We start from the raw sequence: 15,773 nt of genomic DNA, 5'->3' as shown, positions 1-15,773 counted from the left end.
GGCTTCAACGCACTCGAATGCCCCTCGGAGGAAAGATGACAGGTTCAGCCCAGTGACTTGTAAAACTTTAAAAGTGATTCCAAGGCCTCCTTGGTGGCGCAAGAGGTTGAGCACAGCACTATGAAGCAATCCACAGCCTCTGCAGCAAGAGTTGCATCCCCAGCCAGCCAGGGAGCTACCTACATGGCGCAGCAGAGCTTTCCTATTGTGCCCACTGCTCCCCTCCGCAGTGTATTTCAGTCAGTCTGCCTGTTCTGCTCCCCACTCTGTCTCTGGTGAATCCTCTCATCCCCCGCCCCCCGCACCTCTGGCCTGTACCCCAGTTCTTGTATGCATAAATAAATCTTTTTTTTAAAAAAAAGTGATTCTCTGTCAAACCGCTGGGAAACAGCTCTTCCTTCTCTATGAGTCAAGGGCAAAATTGAGAAACTGTCTTACACCAGATGGTGATTCCTTGCTAGAAAATAGGCCTAAGCTGATTCAGCTCCATTTATTCCTTTATGTTCATTTTGCAAAACCCACAAAGAACACATTTGGGGCCACTTTTCGAGTTGGCAACAGACTCTGCTTTTTTAAGGAAATCATATGGACACCAAAAAAAGCCACAATGGATGAAGCACTGGGAATCCCTGAGGTCCAGAAATGAGATACGTGGGCCTTAAATCCTAGGCCATCAGTTAGGAGCTGGCCTGCACCCAAGAAGCACCCCAATTGTTATCAGATTTAGCTATGTGATTAAATCTGTTTTTAAAAAAAAACAACATTTAGTCTTGTTGATTAAACCTCTTAAAAAGAAAGAAGAGGGAGGAGGAGGAAATAGAAACTATGAAAACACCTTTTGTGATGAAAAAGTGATTCTTAAATTTCAAATCATGAAAGGATTCAATAATTAACATTGCTTTAATATATTTAAAAGTTATTTCATATATTTCTTTCATATATTTAGAAGTTATCTAGGGCAAATTTGAGCATATGTGTGTCTGTCTGACTAAGTGCCTGTCTTAGTAACCTTAGCTTTTTAAAGATGGAACAGATACCTAAGGATATAATGAATCCTTTCACTAGGGATGTTGCAAAGAGAGTTTAAACACAAGTAATCATAGAGGTTAATTTTGAAGATTTTTTCTTTACCTGAAATCCTCTGCATCATGTGCTAAGTGAAGTAAATCAGAAAGAGAAAGACAAATGCCAGCTGGTTTCACTTATATGTGAAATATAGAGAAACACAACAAAGGGTCAGACAAAACCAAACCAGTAACAAACCCTAGAAATCTGACTGTGGAATTGAGGACATGTGGGGGGAGGGCACAGTGGATGGTGGTGGAGGATTTGGGGGCCTCGGTGCTGGGTGTGGTGCCAGGCACTGGGGGACGGGACTCTGTTCCCTGTTTGAGTCCCACGCAGAGTGGTGAACCAGTGTCACCTCAATAATAAAAGTACAATTAAATAATTAACTTAAAACGCTATGCATTATGACTCAGCCCTCTTCATAGTTTTTTTTTTTTTTAATTACTTTAATTTGGGGTATTTCCAGCCTTTCCAGGTAATACCCATTGTCTGTTTAGCTTTGTCTTATATGTAATAAAACCTTGACCGCTTTGTTAATGTCCTGTTTTATTTCTCCAGGTGTCTGAACACACACAGTTAGGTTGGATCCTCACCTGCCTGGTCAGACTGCCCCGATTACAACACCTGCACCAGTGGAAGGTAACTGCGAGGGGCCTAATTAATAATCAGGAGTTCAAGGTCCCCAATACAGCTATTCCTCCCACTGTTCGTTTATTTTTGTGCTTGGCTCTGTACATACTGAGTGTGGGGGCCTCCCAAGTTAGTGGCTGGAAGGGCCCCTCTCTCTGTCTTGGGTATTAAACCAAAATGAGGCCTTCCAAGATCCCTTCCAACTTCAAAACTGGATTAAAACAGCCAATGTTTGATTATCTGATTTTCTCTGCATATGGTTGAATCAGAGTGATTTTTGGGTATACTCAGTGATGACTTAGCAGCTACCACATTATAATTAACAATCACAGCCTCTGGATTCCTGGAATGTTTTCGTCAAGTGGAGAAAAGAGACAATGTTTTTTATTTAACATTTAAACAATATGAGTTCAGGCAACAGTTCAAACCCACAGGAGAACCAAGGCTATACTTTTCCTAAGACCTTCAACTGAGCAAGATAAATTGGGTAATTGAGAGTACTTTACTTGCATTTAGTTTTGCAATTGGATAACCCGAGGGTGGGTTGGTAGCCCCCGACCACCTCATCACTAATTCCAGTTTCTAGCTTCTTTCCAGCCTATTTTCAGGGCTGTTGGTTTCCTCAAAAGCTGGTTCGCAGAATCCTTCACACTCGCAGGAGGGAAAACAGACAGAGCCTTACAGTGTAGTGCCAGGAGGGGAACTAAGGAGGACAGATCCATCACCCACCAGAATGCGAAACAAAATTTTATAATGTTTTCTGCATTTTTTGGTAGTAGACGAGATTTTCCCATGCTGTTGTAATACTCTGTGTTGAATGCTGAAGTCCTTTCTATAAGCAGAGCATCCTAACTTCATGGGACGTGCCCCCACTTGAAAATAGTGACCGAGGACCCAAAGCCCAAGCGCATGACCTGTGCATGCGCCGATCATGTGCTGCCTGATTTCTTACCTGCGGGAAAAGCAAGGGTTTCCAGCAGTGGCCTGCCCTCGAGGGTGCTACTGCCTTCTGCCGCCAGCCCTTCATCCCTTGAGTAGCCACAGGCGCTTGAGATGCATTTGTGCAAGCCTCACATGATGCTGAGGCCGGGGGTGCAGCTTAGCCCCTGCTTGAAGCCTGTAGTGTATTTAGGAAGAGACCAAAAGAGCAATCTGTAAATGTCAAAAGTCCATGTAGAGGAGGGTTCCCGTGCTGTGAGGGTTGAGGAGCACCTAGCTTGGTTTTGATTGGGACAAGGAGAGGGAGAGCAGGGCTGGGCAAGCTTGTTCAGAGCAGCTGAGGTCAGGGTTGTTGGGGGGTTATCAAGATGACGCGGAGACAGTCGATAACTCTCCATGCTCTTCACATAGTCCCCCTTCCTCCAGTCTTCTTATATAAAATGACTGTAAATATTCTCTGATGTCATAGGAATTTTTAAAAATCGGGTTCTTTTCCCATTTGCTCATTTCCAAATTAAACCCTCATTATCTTTGCCCAGTGATCATTACGAACTGGCCTTCATCCATGGACGTGTAATGAGAAAATGTACTGAGGGCATCGTATGTGCAAATCATTTAATGGCCTATAGCAGTTCTTTGTCGCCATCAGCCAGAAACTACTTGAAATAGCCAGAAAGTTAGGATTGTTACTAAATGATGAAGCTTTGACATTCAGAGGGTTAGAGAGAAGCCCCTGCATTTCAGGCCCAGCCTCCAGGGGTGTATCTGCATGTTAGCGGGGGACCCCAAGTTGTGAGCTCAAGAGCTTCTTCCTGGAAGCAGGCAAATTTATAAATTCAGCTGTTGAGTTCATTCAGAAGCAACTGGACTTCAGGGAAGTGATTCATTCATTCATTCATTAAGTACTTAGATACAACAACACACCAAATAGCAGTTTGTCATTTTACAATGATGCACCTAGACCTTGGAAGCAGTTACCAGTCAACGGTACACAACGTGTCCTGCTATTTAGTGGTTCTGTGCAGACAGCCAGATTGCCTGGCAGCAATGTGTAACTGCAGCAGGAGCGCTGGTGCCACGAGGGCTTGCATTCAGGGGGTGCACCCTTGTAGTGTATAGCCAGTTACCAAATACTTCTGCCACCACCTCTGCTGTTCCCACCAGTTTCCCCATTAGGAAGACTTTTTCATCTGTATAATGAAGAAAGGGCATTTGATGTTGACTAATAGTAATATTATAGACATTTATTTTTTTCTGACCTTGCCTGTGAAATCTAGAAATTTTCTTTCTTTTTTAAATTTTTATTTATTTATACAAGAACTGGGATATAGGCCAGATGTGTGGAAGGGTGACAGATTCACCAGAGACAGAGTGGGGAACAGAACAGGCAGACTGACGAAATACACTGCTGAGGGGAGCAGCGGGCGAAACAGGAGAGGTATGCCTCACCATGTGGGTTTCTCGCAACCAGTGGGGATCAAACTGTTACAGGGCCAGGGAGAGGGGCAGCCCAAACCCCGCAAACCTGCCTGCTCTTAAATAGGTTCTGCCATCCACCGCATCAACACAAAACATATGAGACTTTAATGGGAAGGAACTTTAATACAATTAGGAAACAATACAGAAAGGCAAAGAATCTAGTTTCTAAATCAAGCACCCAAAGTGACCCGTCCCCTCGTGGGTAAAAGTCCACCCAAGCAGGATTGGCCCAGAGCAAGTCCCCAAAGCTGCCCCAAGTCTAAAGCACCTTCCAGTGTCCCCACTAGAAAAGGGTCAGAAACAACCAGACAAGTCTGGAAGGAAAAAAGCAAAATCAACATCAAGATAAAAGCTGCCATTGTCACCTCCCCACGGGTCTCACCCACATCTCTGTCACCCAGTCCACGACCAAAAGGCAAGTGCAGTTTCTTCACGTGTCTCTCGGCTCCATGCGCCTCCTCCAGGTCTCCTTCTGGCTCCACCCTGCTTCCTTTCTTCTCAGTCTCCTCTGCAGCTTCTTCTCTCCCTAATCAGCTCCCCCCTGCATTTGGATGTGGCAGGGAACCTGAAACCTCCCCCTTTCCTGGGGACCACCCTGTTATAGAACTGGCACTGCAGAGGCTGCGGACAGCTTCACAGCACTGTGTTCAACTGCCTGTGCCACCAGGGAGGCCCTCTTCTTAAAAAAAAAAAAAAAGATTTTATTAATTTATTTTGCATAGAAGAACTGGGGTGTAGGCCAGAGGTACAGGAGTGGAGGTGGGCATGAGAGGATTCTCCAGAGACTGAGTGGGGAACAGAACAGGCAGATGCACTAAAATACACGCTGAGGGGAGCAGCAGGCGAGTCAGGAGAGGTCTGCTGCGCCATGTGGGTCAGCTCCCTGGCCAGGGATCGAAATTTCAGGCCATCATGGCTGGCTGTTGGGGTGTAAACACTGAGCCTTAACCCCTAGGCCACTAGGGAGGCCCTAGAAATCTAAAATTTTTCTGATTTGAAACCTAAAAAAAAATTTATACTTTCACTTTAACTGAATGAATAAGAACTAGTAGTAGTGCAGAGGACTTTAAAGGGCAGTGGTGGGATGGAGTCACCTTATTCTTGCCTAAGCCTGGAGCGTGAAGACAAGCCAGCCAGGAGACACATATGTTGTTACAGGTGGCTTCAGATCAGCCGTGGCTAGCCTTTACGGTCTCTTCATTTAGCAATATAAGGGGGTTCATGTTGCATTTCTCTCCCCTATTGCTTGCTCCCCTACAGGCAAAGACTGCCAAGCAGAAGCAGGATGGAACCGTGGGCCTGCTCATGTACCCCGTTCTCCAGGCCGCTGACATTCTACTATACAAGTAAGCTGCACAGTTCGCCCTGGTCTCACACGTACGCATGCTGGCACGAGACTGTTTCACCTACCTCAGTAAGATTTGGTTCATGGGCAAGAGGGAACGCACATGGGTCCTGTGCCTCTGCCCCCCAGTACTAAATTATAGAAATCCGTTTCAATGTAAAACGAAAAATATTAAGAGTTAACAACTTGAGTAGCCTGGGCTGTGTTGGAACCAGTTAGTGTTTTCCCTGCATTAACCCATTTAATCCTCACCACCGTATAAAATTTACACTATTGTCATCCTCATTTTACCGTTGTGGAACACAGAGTGGGTGGTGACTTGTTCAAGGTTATGTAACTTAGCAAGACTTGGACCCAGAATTTGAGTCTAGAAAGCTTGGTTGGCGTCTGTGCTCTTAACGCCCTTGTAATACGTACGTCTCTGGCATCATGAAAACTCAGGAGTTGTAAGTGTTGATTCCTTGTATGTCCACACGCCAGAGCAGTCCTGCTCAACAGGGCTCGCTGTGGTGACGGAAACGCCCTCTACGGCCTCGCCCCACTGGCTGCACACGGCTGTTGAGCACTTGACATGTTGACAGAGGATCGGAATTTTCCGTTTTATTCCATTTTAGTTCATTTAAATATAAAGAGCTGTGAGATAATTATAAACCAGAGACATCCTGCAGGGGAGGAGGCGGGAGAGGGATCAGAGGGAGGGAGGGAGACACACAGGGGACTGAGGTGATGGTGCACGGGGGCATTGGGGAAGGAAACTCTATGGGGACTCCACCTGAGGGGGTGGTGGAAACAAATATTGTTTATAAATAAAAAAAGAAAAAGAAATAAAAAGAAAAAGAAAAGAAAAGAAAAGAAAAGAAAGGAAGGGATAAATTTAAAGAGCTGTGACTAATGGCGACTCTATTGGACCTGAGGGTTGAGCTTCAATTTTTCTTTTTAAAGATTTATTTATTTATTTATTTATTTATACAAGCACTGGGTACAGTCAGAAGCGCGGGAGGGTGAGAGAATTCACCAGAGCCAGAGCAGGGAACAGAACAGGCAGACTGACAAGTACACTGCTGAGGGGAGCAGCGGGCGGCAGGAGAGGTCTGCGCGCCATGTGGGACCCTCCTCTGGTGGCCGGGGAGCAGCCGGGGATCGAACCGGTGCAGCAGAGGCTGCGGGCAGCTTCGCAACCCAGCGCTCAACCGCTGCGCCACCGGGGAGGCCCTGAGTGTCAATTTTTCAATGTGATGTAAAGTGTCTTCACTTTTCCTGGATCTGTAATTTATCCGATTACCTGCTGCTGCTACTGACAGGTCTGAAAAATACACAACCAGCGGGTGTAGACAACCATCACCTGCACTGTGTATACTGCTGGCCAGGGCTGCCGACCCAGTCCCTCTCCCATGTGACCCCGCTATCCCTCATCACCACCCCCCGCCCCTCCTTTCATTTTTTAGATCAGCACGCACTGGTAGGCAAGCCTTGCTACTTTGAAAGTGTCTGAGGAAAAAGAGAAATTCCATTAGCTTTTCCCCACCCCTTCCCCCTAAAGCCTTGGCCCCGTGAAACATTTTCGTTCTTCACGGAACTAGAACACTTTACCTGTAATTCTGATCCTGTCACAGAGATGACAGTTCATGTGCCTTGGGCAGTACTGATGGAGACAAGCAGAGGGGTAGCTGCTTAGCTTTGCGGTGAGGAACGCCCAGCAGTATGTGAGGCCGTGTCTATTTCTGATCAAACGTCTCTGTAGGGACTACGTGTCTGTTTGTTGTATTAACTTGAATTCTGGGCTCCTGATCGCTTCATACACACTAAGTGACTCTACTTGTCCAGGGAAGTCCCCAGCACATAGCTAATGAAAGTCTGAATCAGGGCCTCCCCAGTGGGGCAGCAGGTTGAGCGCAGCGCTCTGAAGCTGTCCACAGCCTCTGCAGTGCGGGTTTGATTCCCAGCCAGCCAGGGAGATACCCACATGGTGCGGCAGACCTCTCCTGTCTCGCCCGCTGCTCCCCCAGCAGTGTCTTTGGTCCGTTAGCCTGTTCTGCTCCCTGCTCTGTCTCTGGTGAATCCTCTCATGCTTCTGGCCTGTACCCCAGTTCTTGTATAAATAAAAATAAAATCTTTTTTTTTTTTTTTTTTAAAAAGAGAAAGTCTGAAACAGCTCTGCGTTTCCTGTGTCCAGTCTGTCCTATCTCAGGCTGACCTGCCTGTGGCCACCGCATATTCCCCAGCCCAGAAGCCCTGTTTCTTTGGGCTCCTCTTTCCCCCCAACTTCCCTCAGGCTGTCCCCCAAGCACCATCGCCATGCTACATGGAACAGCCCACATTTCCTGCTACAGGGGTCCTTGCACCACTATAAAGCGTGCAGACAAGTGCAATAAAGTCGGCTCTGGTTTACTGCAGCATTTATTCTGCTACCCTACGTTTCTCATCTGTCTGTTTATGCTTCCTCCCAGGTTTAGAAAGTCCTAATTGCTTGATAATAAGGAGCAGAGGATGCAAACGTGGGTCTGGTTTTTAGCCCAAACCACTGTTTTCCCTAGAACATAGCTCAAGCACTTGACTGTTTCTGGTTGCTTATGTTTCAGCTATTTCTGGATTTTGGAAACAGTTGTAGCCAGAACGTCCATGCATATTTACATTACAAATAGACAGATGGGTAGAGAGACTGAAGGATGGAGAAAACATTGGTGTTTTCTCCCACCAGCAAATCTATATGTGATCGCTTCATAAAATGTTGATGCAGGTCAAGTATAGATGTGGCATTTCTTTTGTCAAAATCAGCATTAGGATGAGTGGCACGGAGGCAGCGGCTGGAGAACAGACATGAGCGAAAGGACTGGAAAAGGAGCCTTTCAGATAAATGTATGAAAGGTAAATGAAGTTGTTTTGGCTGAACTTGGTAAGGGAACCACGAAGGGTTGCTGAGACCATCTTAAGCTTGAGAGTGTAATGAAATAGCAGAAAATTAAAGAGACACCATACTAACAAACAGCAAGTATTCATAACTTATTTGACATCTATATTATTTTCTGAATATATAATTTCAAATAGCTAGCCCTATATTAGTAAATATTTCTCTCAGATAGACAGACAGACAGACAGACAGATGTGTTCTTCCCAACTGGACCCTGCAGTTTTTCCAGATAAAATGGACATAGAAGAGGCCTTCACCATGCATGTGTAGACAGTCAGACTAGCCAGTACAACCCCAGCTCACCAAACTCCAAAATACACACACACACACATGCACACACACACAATTTTATTAATATACAGCAAATCCTTGTTAAGTACCTATAATGCCACAGACCCAGAAAAATACACTATGCTGACTTGGGGGAGGGAGACGGAAGGAGCACCGTGCGTTGGGCGTTACTTGCCAGCCACCGAGCTACCAACACGCATGTTAACTGCTCCAGTTCTCACAGCTCTGCCAGCCCGGCGATGGCGTTATCCCTACTGCAGATAAAGCAACTGCACTTCAGGGGAGTGTCACTACGTCTACTTAGGGCGCTGAGCGTGATCCCCTGGGAGATTCTTTCTCAAGAGTTTGGACAGACACATATGGGACCAGGGTAAGAAGATATGGAAGCAAAAGCTGCAGTGACATGTGAACATGGAGAAACAGGCCTCGTGGAAACTAAAACACTGAGGACAGAGAGTGCAATGACTGGTCGGAGACTTCAGGCTCCGCGGTTCCAGGGAACTGAGTCACCGAGGTGTCTGGGGGTCCGGCTACTCCTCTGAGCGCCAGGGAGACGTCCAGTTCCTGCCACCGCTTCAGAGACTTCCAATTCCCGGGCTGCATCCTTCTGCGTGAGGCCAGGCTGCCCTGATTTTTACGGCATCTGGAAGCTGCTGGCCAAGCCTCATTCCCGCAGCAGCTGGTACCTACACACTCACCCACAGTGGACTGAGCAGTGACTTCGTCTCTTTCTCCTTCACTTTCGAGCCACCAGGAGAGTTCCTGCACTAGGTGGAACCCACTAGAAGGTAGTCTGGCAAAGGAACCTCCAGGCTGCCAGCTCCCGAGAATCAAGAAGTAGCAGAGAAGGGAGAGGATGATGCTGCGATGCAGCAGGCAGCCCGGCCCCCTCCCCTAAGCAGAGGGAAGCTTCTCGTGCATTTTACAGACAGAGTGAAATGTTCTAGAGAACTGATCTAAGTACAGAGAACAATCTAGAGGACAGCAGCAGTGGGATGCTTTATTAAAAGGTTATTTCACTGCTTGAACCAAGATGCTGACAGCGAAGGTGAAGACAAGTTGCCAATTTAAAAGATTTGAGGAGGGTGTGTGAGTGTGTGTGTGTGTGTGTGTGTGTGTATTTTGGAGTTTGGTGAGCTGGGGTTGCACTGGCCTAGCCTGACTATCTACACTTGAATGGTGAAGGCTTCTTCTTTGTCCATTTTATCTGGAAATACAGCAGGGTCCAGTTGGGAAGAACATGTCTGTCTGTCTGTCTGTCTGAGAGAAATATTTACTTATACAGAGCCAGCTATTTGAAATTAGATATTCAGAAAAATAATATAGATGTCAAATAAGTTATGAATACTTGCTATTTGTTAGGATTGTGTCTCTTTAAATTCCTGCTATTTCATTATACTCTCAAGCTTAAAATGGAGAGGGCTTCATAGTGGAGGGATGTGCATGAGAAGGAGATCAGAGGTGCCCCCACTTCCTGACGGACAGCTTGATGGTGCTGCCATCTCGGCGATGGGAGTCCCGTAGGACTCACCAGAAGGCTTGTAAGTCAATCCTTGTTCTCTGTCCTCCTGGAGCCTCCACGCCCCTGGAGAGTTGGCCTCAGTGCATCTCTCACAGTGCAGCCCAGGTCGTGCACATCACAGGTCTTCAACAAGTAATCATTAAATTAGAGAATTATGGGGCCTCCCTGGTGGCTCAGGCGGTTGAGCGCAGCATTGTGAAGCTGTCTGCAGCCTCTGCAGTGCTGGTTCCATCCCCGCCAGCCATGAAGATACCTACATGGCACGGCAGACCTCTCCTATCTTACCCGCTGCTCCCCTCAGCAGTGTATTTCATCAGTCTGCCTGTTTTGCTCTCTGCTCTGTCTCTGATGAATCTTCTCACCCCCACACCTCTGGCCTGTACCCCAGTTCTTGTATAAAAATAAATAAATCTTAAAAAAAAATTAGAGAATAATTCTAGAATACCCAGCAAACAGCCAGTGACAGGAATTAATCCTTTATGAAAAGAAAAACAGCACCAAACTCTGGCCCAGCCGGGCTGGTTAAGGCAACAGCGCTGACAACTCACGAACACAGCCAAAGAAATGGGGGGGGGGGGTGACCCGGGTCGGGGATCAAATCCATAAGCAGATATATGTAGGCAACGGTTATTCATCTGGACACGGATTCTGCCAGAAGGGTGGGGTGGATCCCGAGTAAAAGTAGATGCAATAAGGAATGAAGCAAAAGAAAAATGGTTTTAGTCACCAAAGGAGACGATCAGACACATTATTATGTGACAGAAGTTATAACAATCAAAATTATGAAAGACTTTTGTTTTATGTTGTGTCTAAGGAAGCACAGACAGGGGACAGAAAATTAAAAAGAAAAAAAAAAAAGAAAGTGGGGAGAGAGAAAAGGCATTAATGTGGATGTCGTTATGTAGGGTATAAATTTTAAAAGAACGGCACTAAATTATTTGAAGTGAAGGAGGCTATGAGGAGTGGGGCTGGCAATGTGAAGAGAATAAGGCCCGTAAGGAGCCGAATCAAAGACAGGCTGAATTAATGTAAAGTGTAAACGCAGCGGATGAGAAGGGAGGGCCAAGATAAATTATAGGAGGTGACGGAGCAGCGGGAGCCGAGGGAGGGGAGACTCGAAACAAACAAACTAAAATCAGATGAAAGGGCAGTAGGACCAGGTGAAAAAAATTAAATTTTTTTTTTAATCCCTTCTTTAAAAGGCAAAAGCTCACAGAAGGATAAGAAAAGAGGCGAGGGCCCACATAAGGCACAGACACATGCCGAGTCATTATGAAAACTAAATGTGTTTTCTGTTTAGCTTGGTTGCTTTGTGAATCTGGAACCATTTTGACATGTGGAAATATTCATTCTGATGTGCTTAAAGTGTATTGATTATGGTAATTGTTTTCTCTGTGTTAGTTGCAGTCCATTGTCATTTCCTATGGGCTACTGTAATTGCTTTTAACCTGCCCCGATGGCTCATGTGAGGTGGGGGAGTCGAGGTGACCTCTGTATGTCAGCCTCACTGTAATTACAGGGCAGGAATAGCCGAGTCCAGTCAAAGCCGGGTGTGTGCACGCCAGCTCGGCCTGCGCCGGGGTTTGGGGCGCTGGGGGAAGGCCAGGAGGAACACTTGTGCTTTGACAACTCATCGCGCCCGTGACTTTCTGCTCCAGGCTGTGGAAAAGCCAAGGAGCCAGCTCTCACGGTCAGTGCTGGGCTGCCCTCAACTCCGCTGCTGACCTTAGAACAGGTCCATTGTCAGGGGCCCTGCTTTTGTCTTTCCATTCAGCATCCAGGCCCTGTTTTCCTTGAGTTGAATCAAGAACTCTCAAATCCCTCTACCGAGCCGCGTGTATTTGGGGATTACGTCAGCAGGTAGGGTGTCTTCTGCCCCGATCGGGATTGCTGCCCGGTCTGTGACCATCTCTGGGATTCCACGCTGATTTGGGGGTGTGGTGTGGACCAGCCCATCGAGAAGTCACCATGCACCTCCCACCAGGTTCCCTGGCGGCGTCTTTGGCCCTCTTGGCCTTCATGTCCAGTTTCAATGAATCCATGCCAACAATTAGTGTTCATTGTGCTCTGACCACCAAATACTGTGCGTGGTTATCGTGTTTAATCCCTGAATCAACCGTCTGAGGTGACACCATCGTGACCCCCATTACAGAGGAAATGGGAATTTAGAGGAAGTAAGAGCCTTGGCTCTGGCAGCTGGCCGAGAGGCTGGCAGGGCCGTGACTCACGCAGGTGGCCGCCTGCAGGGTCCAGGCTGTCACCTTCCATACTGACCACGCACTGATTTCACCTGTTTTTTTCTTAGTATAAGAAAATGCTTACAGTGACTTCCTGCCAAGTGCTCCCTGAGACTGACTTAAGTGACTTCCTCTCAAGATCATTTATTTATCCAATGAATATTTTTTGAGTTCCTCCTGCAGACCAGGTGAATCTACCAGGTGTTGGAAATATATTGAAAAGGAATACAGATAAATTCTCAGAGTCTCCTGCTTATTTTCTAGCAGGAGATGATGCAGTATTCAATTAAATAAACACATGAATGAAGTAAAATCATTAGTATGGGGTTAGTACTAGAAAGGAAATCAATGGGATACTGTGAAAAAGGAGGGGGAAGCCAGCTTAGGGACGGCTCCTCTGAGAAGGGTGGCATGTGAGCTTCATCTGAAATAAAGGACCAGCATGTGGGAGCGAAGGAGCATTCTCTCGGAGGACTGAGGGACAGTCTGCGTCCAGCCCCTGCCTTAGCCCTTTGAATTGTAAACTATCTAGGATACGTGATTTTCTTTTCTGTTCTTATAGGGGCGAATAGGGCGAATGGGTTCCTCATTGGTTCATGTCTTGAACTATTAATTTAAATGTTCTTTCTGATGGTCAATAGGAAAAAATTAAAAAGCACTGCTATTTCTGTTCTTTTTTTTTTTTTAAGATTTATTTATTTATACAAGCACTGGGCACAGTCAGAAGCGCGGGAGGTGAGAGAATTCACCAGAGCCAGAGCGGGGAGCAGAGAAGGCAGAAGGACCGAAGGACACTGCTGAGGGGAGCAGCGGGCGGCAGGAGAGGTCTGCGCGCCATGTGGGACCCTCCTCCGGTGGCCGGGGAGCAGCCGGGGATCGAACCGGTGCTGCCGGGGATCGAACCGGTGCTGCCGGGGATTGAACCGGCGCTGCAGAGGCTGCAGGCAGCTTCGCAACCCAGCGCTCAACCGCTGTGCCACCAGGGAGGCCCCTATTTCTGTTCTTATTAATACAGTAGATTGGTGCATTTCCTTCAAACTAGTTCTTTGTTGTTTTTTGAATTGCATCTTTTTTAATTGAGGTAATATTGGTTCACAACACTGTCTATGATTCCACTAGTATTTCTTTTTGCATGCTCTGTAGTAGACTGTGAGCTTTGCTTGCATTATTTTGCAAAGAAGAACCCCATGCATTGGAATTGTTACCAGTTGGTTTTTAAAATGAAAAAGATAGACTTGGGCCTCTCTGGTGGCACAAGGGGTTAAGATGCAACCTATGAAACTAACCGCAGCCACTGCAGCATGAGTTCAATCCCCGGCCGGTCAGGGAGCAACCCACCTGGCACAGCAGACCTCTCCTAACTCGCCCGCTGCTCCCCTCAGCAGTGTACTGCAGTCAGTCTGCCTGTTCTGTTCCCCACTCTGTCTCTGGTGAATCCTGTCACCCCCACACACACACCTCTGGCCTGTACCCCAGCTCTTGTATGCATAAATAAATAAATCTTTAAAAAAGAAAAAGGATAGACTTAGGAAGGTAAAGCACTTGCCCAGGAATACCCAACTGGTAAATGAATGGCCTAGAACTACCCGGCCCGAGCATCCCCACCCTAAGCACTGTGTCCTCTCCTTTATGTGAACACATGTTAAATGTAGAAATGTATTTTCCTAGCAAAGTTGCATCTTGTTTTTTTTTTTTTTTTGTCTCATATTTTTCCACAATGTGAAATGTTTTCTGTTTTATAGGATTCCTTATTTCTGTCTCTTATATTTAAACTGTGTTTTCTTTGCTTTTGTCCATTCTAATGATTTGGAATATTGTCTGTTTTTAATTCTAGTACTGATTATCTTTCAATAAAGACCACCCAACTGAGAACCGAGACCATATTTAAGAGGTGCTACAGCAAGGGGGTTGCCACTATCACTTGTGCTTGGCGGAGACTTAAAGGCAGGCCGAGGCCTGCAGAAGTCTGACAAGGAAATAGGAAAGTTTTGAGCTTGTTGCCATGGCGAAGTGGCAGGCAGCTCACCGGAAGTGGGGTGTCTTCTGTGATTGTTGGGAGAGCTTGACTCTGGCTGGCCCTGAGTTGGACAGAGCAAGGGCTGTACGACCTCCTTGAACAAGGCTGGGTCATTCTGGGCCAGTTGTTGCAAAAGCTGCGGTTTGACTTTCTGGACCGCTTGCCCCAGAAATTTTGGGTCAGAGTTTTTCATCATCTGTTCTCTGGCCGTTGTCCATTTGCCTGTCAGTCTCTTGCTTTTCAAAAGTATTCTTGGGAACTTTGTGTTAATCGTTCCAAGTTAAGAACGTTATCATGTGGCTGTTATCATGTGGGCACTCAGCTTGTACTCACGCCCTTTTGATTTTGTTACTTACCCTAGGATTTTCCAAGATTGTTGTTAAGGCTTGATTTTATTTCATTTTTTATTTTTTTAAAGATTTATTAATTTATGCATACAAGAGCTGGGATACAGGCCAGCGATGCGGGGGGTGGGGTGTGAGAGGATTCACCAGAGACAGAGCAGGGAGCAGAACAGGCAGACTGACTGAAGTACACTGCTGAGGGGAGCAGCGGGGTGACAGGAGAGGTCTGCCTTGCCATATGGGTTTCTCCCTGGCTGGCCAGGGATTGAACTCGTGCTGCAGAGGCTGCGGATTGCTTCATAGTGCAGTGCTTAACCCCTTGGCTTGATTTTAGATGCATTGTCTTCCACCTATTTCCAAAAGTAACCAAAATTTATTTTACATTTTTTAGTGTTTCCACTCAGTTGTTAAAAAATTTTTCTTATTATATTAATTAATTTTTTTTCTTGCATCATTCTAGTCCCCATAGTTACCCCCAACCTTATCACCCAGGAACTAGCACTCAGTCTTTATAAATGACAGACCTGCCTCATCTGTGAAGTGGTATTAAGCACAACAAGAATACATAAAACACACTCAGGGAAAGGTGTGGGAATTGTTCAGCAGCTGGGACTTACTTTATTATCTTCTTGATAATTATTACATCTCACACACTAAAGCTTGGTGAAGTTCTTAACACCTTTTCCCTCCACCCTGTAAACATTGTGCCATTGTTTATTATCAACATGAGTCTTCTCATATATTTTTTTTTAATTTCTTGGCAGCTGGGTTTTTTTTTCTTTAACGCTGTAATTCGAAATTTTCTCTGGGTAGTGTTTGGGGCACCTCTTGGTGTTGGAGTCCTTCAGTGTACACGCTCAGCTGCATTTGCTTCCTTATTTGTTTTTATTTTCTGTATCAGCCCCTTTGTCTCCACGCTCCTGTCCCCTAGGGAGGGACCCACGTCTTCCTGGGAATGTCAGAGGTCCAGGTTGCCCACAGTCATTCATTTCT

At 46.2% G+C, this 15,773-nt stretch overlaps 1 protein-coding gene across 4 annotated transcripts in view; it reads left to right on the top strand.

Annotated features, from left to right (window-relative positions):
- Positions 1-15,773, top strand: part of WARS2 (tryptophanyl tRNA synthetase 2, mitochondrial) — a gene marked incomplete at both ends in the record, with an annotated part of 64,765 nt that overhangs the window by 43,382 nt on the left and 5,610 nt on the right. For 3 of the 4 annotated variants that reach the window (XM_084241626.1, XM_084241625.1, XM_084241624.1), the window contains 2 exons: positions 1,627-1,707; positions 5,377-5,462. In XM_084241626.1, the coding sequence (XP_084097752.1) occupies positions 1,627-1,707; positions 5,377-5,462 (167 nt within the window). The remainder of the gene's footprint in view (positions 1-1,626; positions 1,708-5,376; positions 5,463-15,773) is intronic. The other variant, XM_084241627.1, reaches the window with a different exon arrangement.

The sequence above is a fragment of the Talpa europaea genome (assembly GCF_964194135.1).
Source record: "Talpa europaea genome assembly, chromosome: 9".
Classification (NCBI taxonomy): domain Eukaryota; kingdom Metazoa; phylum Chordata; class Mammalia; order Eulipotyphla; family Talpidae; genus Talpa; species Talpa europaea.
This window is presented reverse-complemented; position numbering and strand designations above follow the sequence as displayed.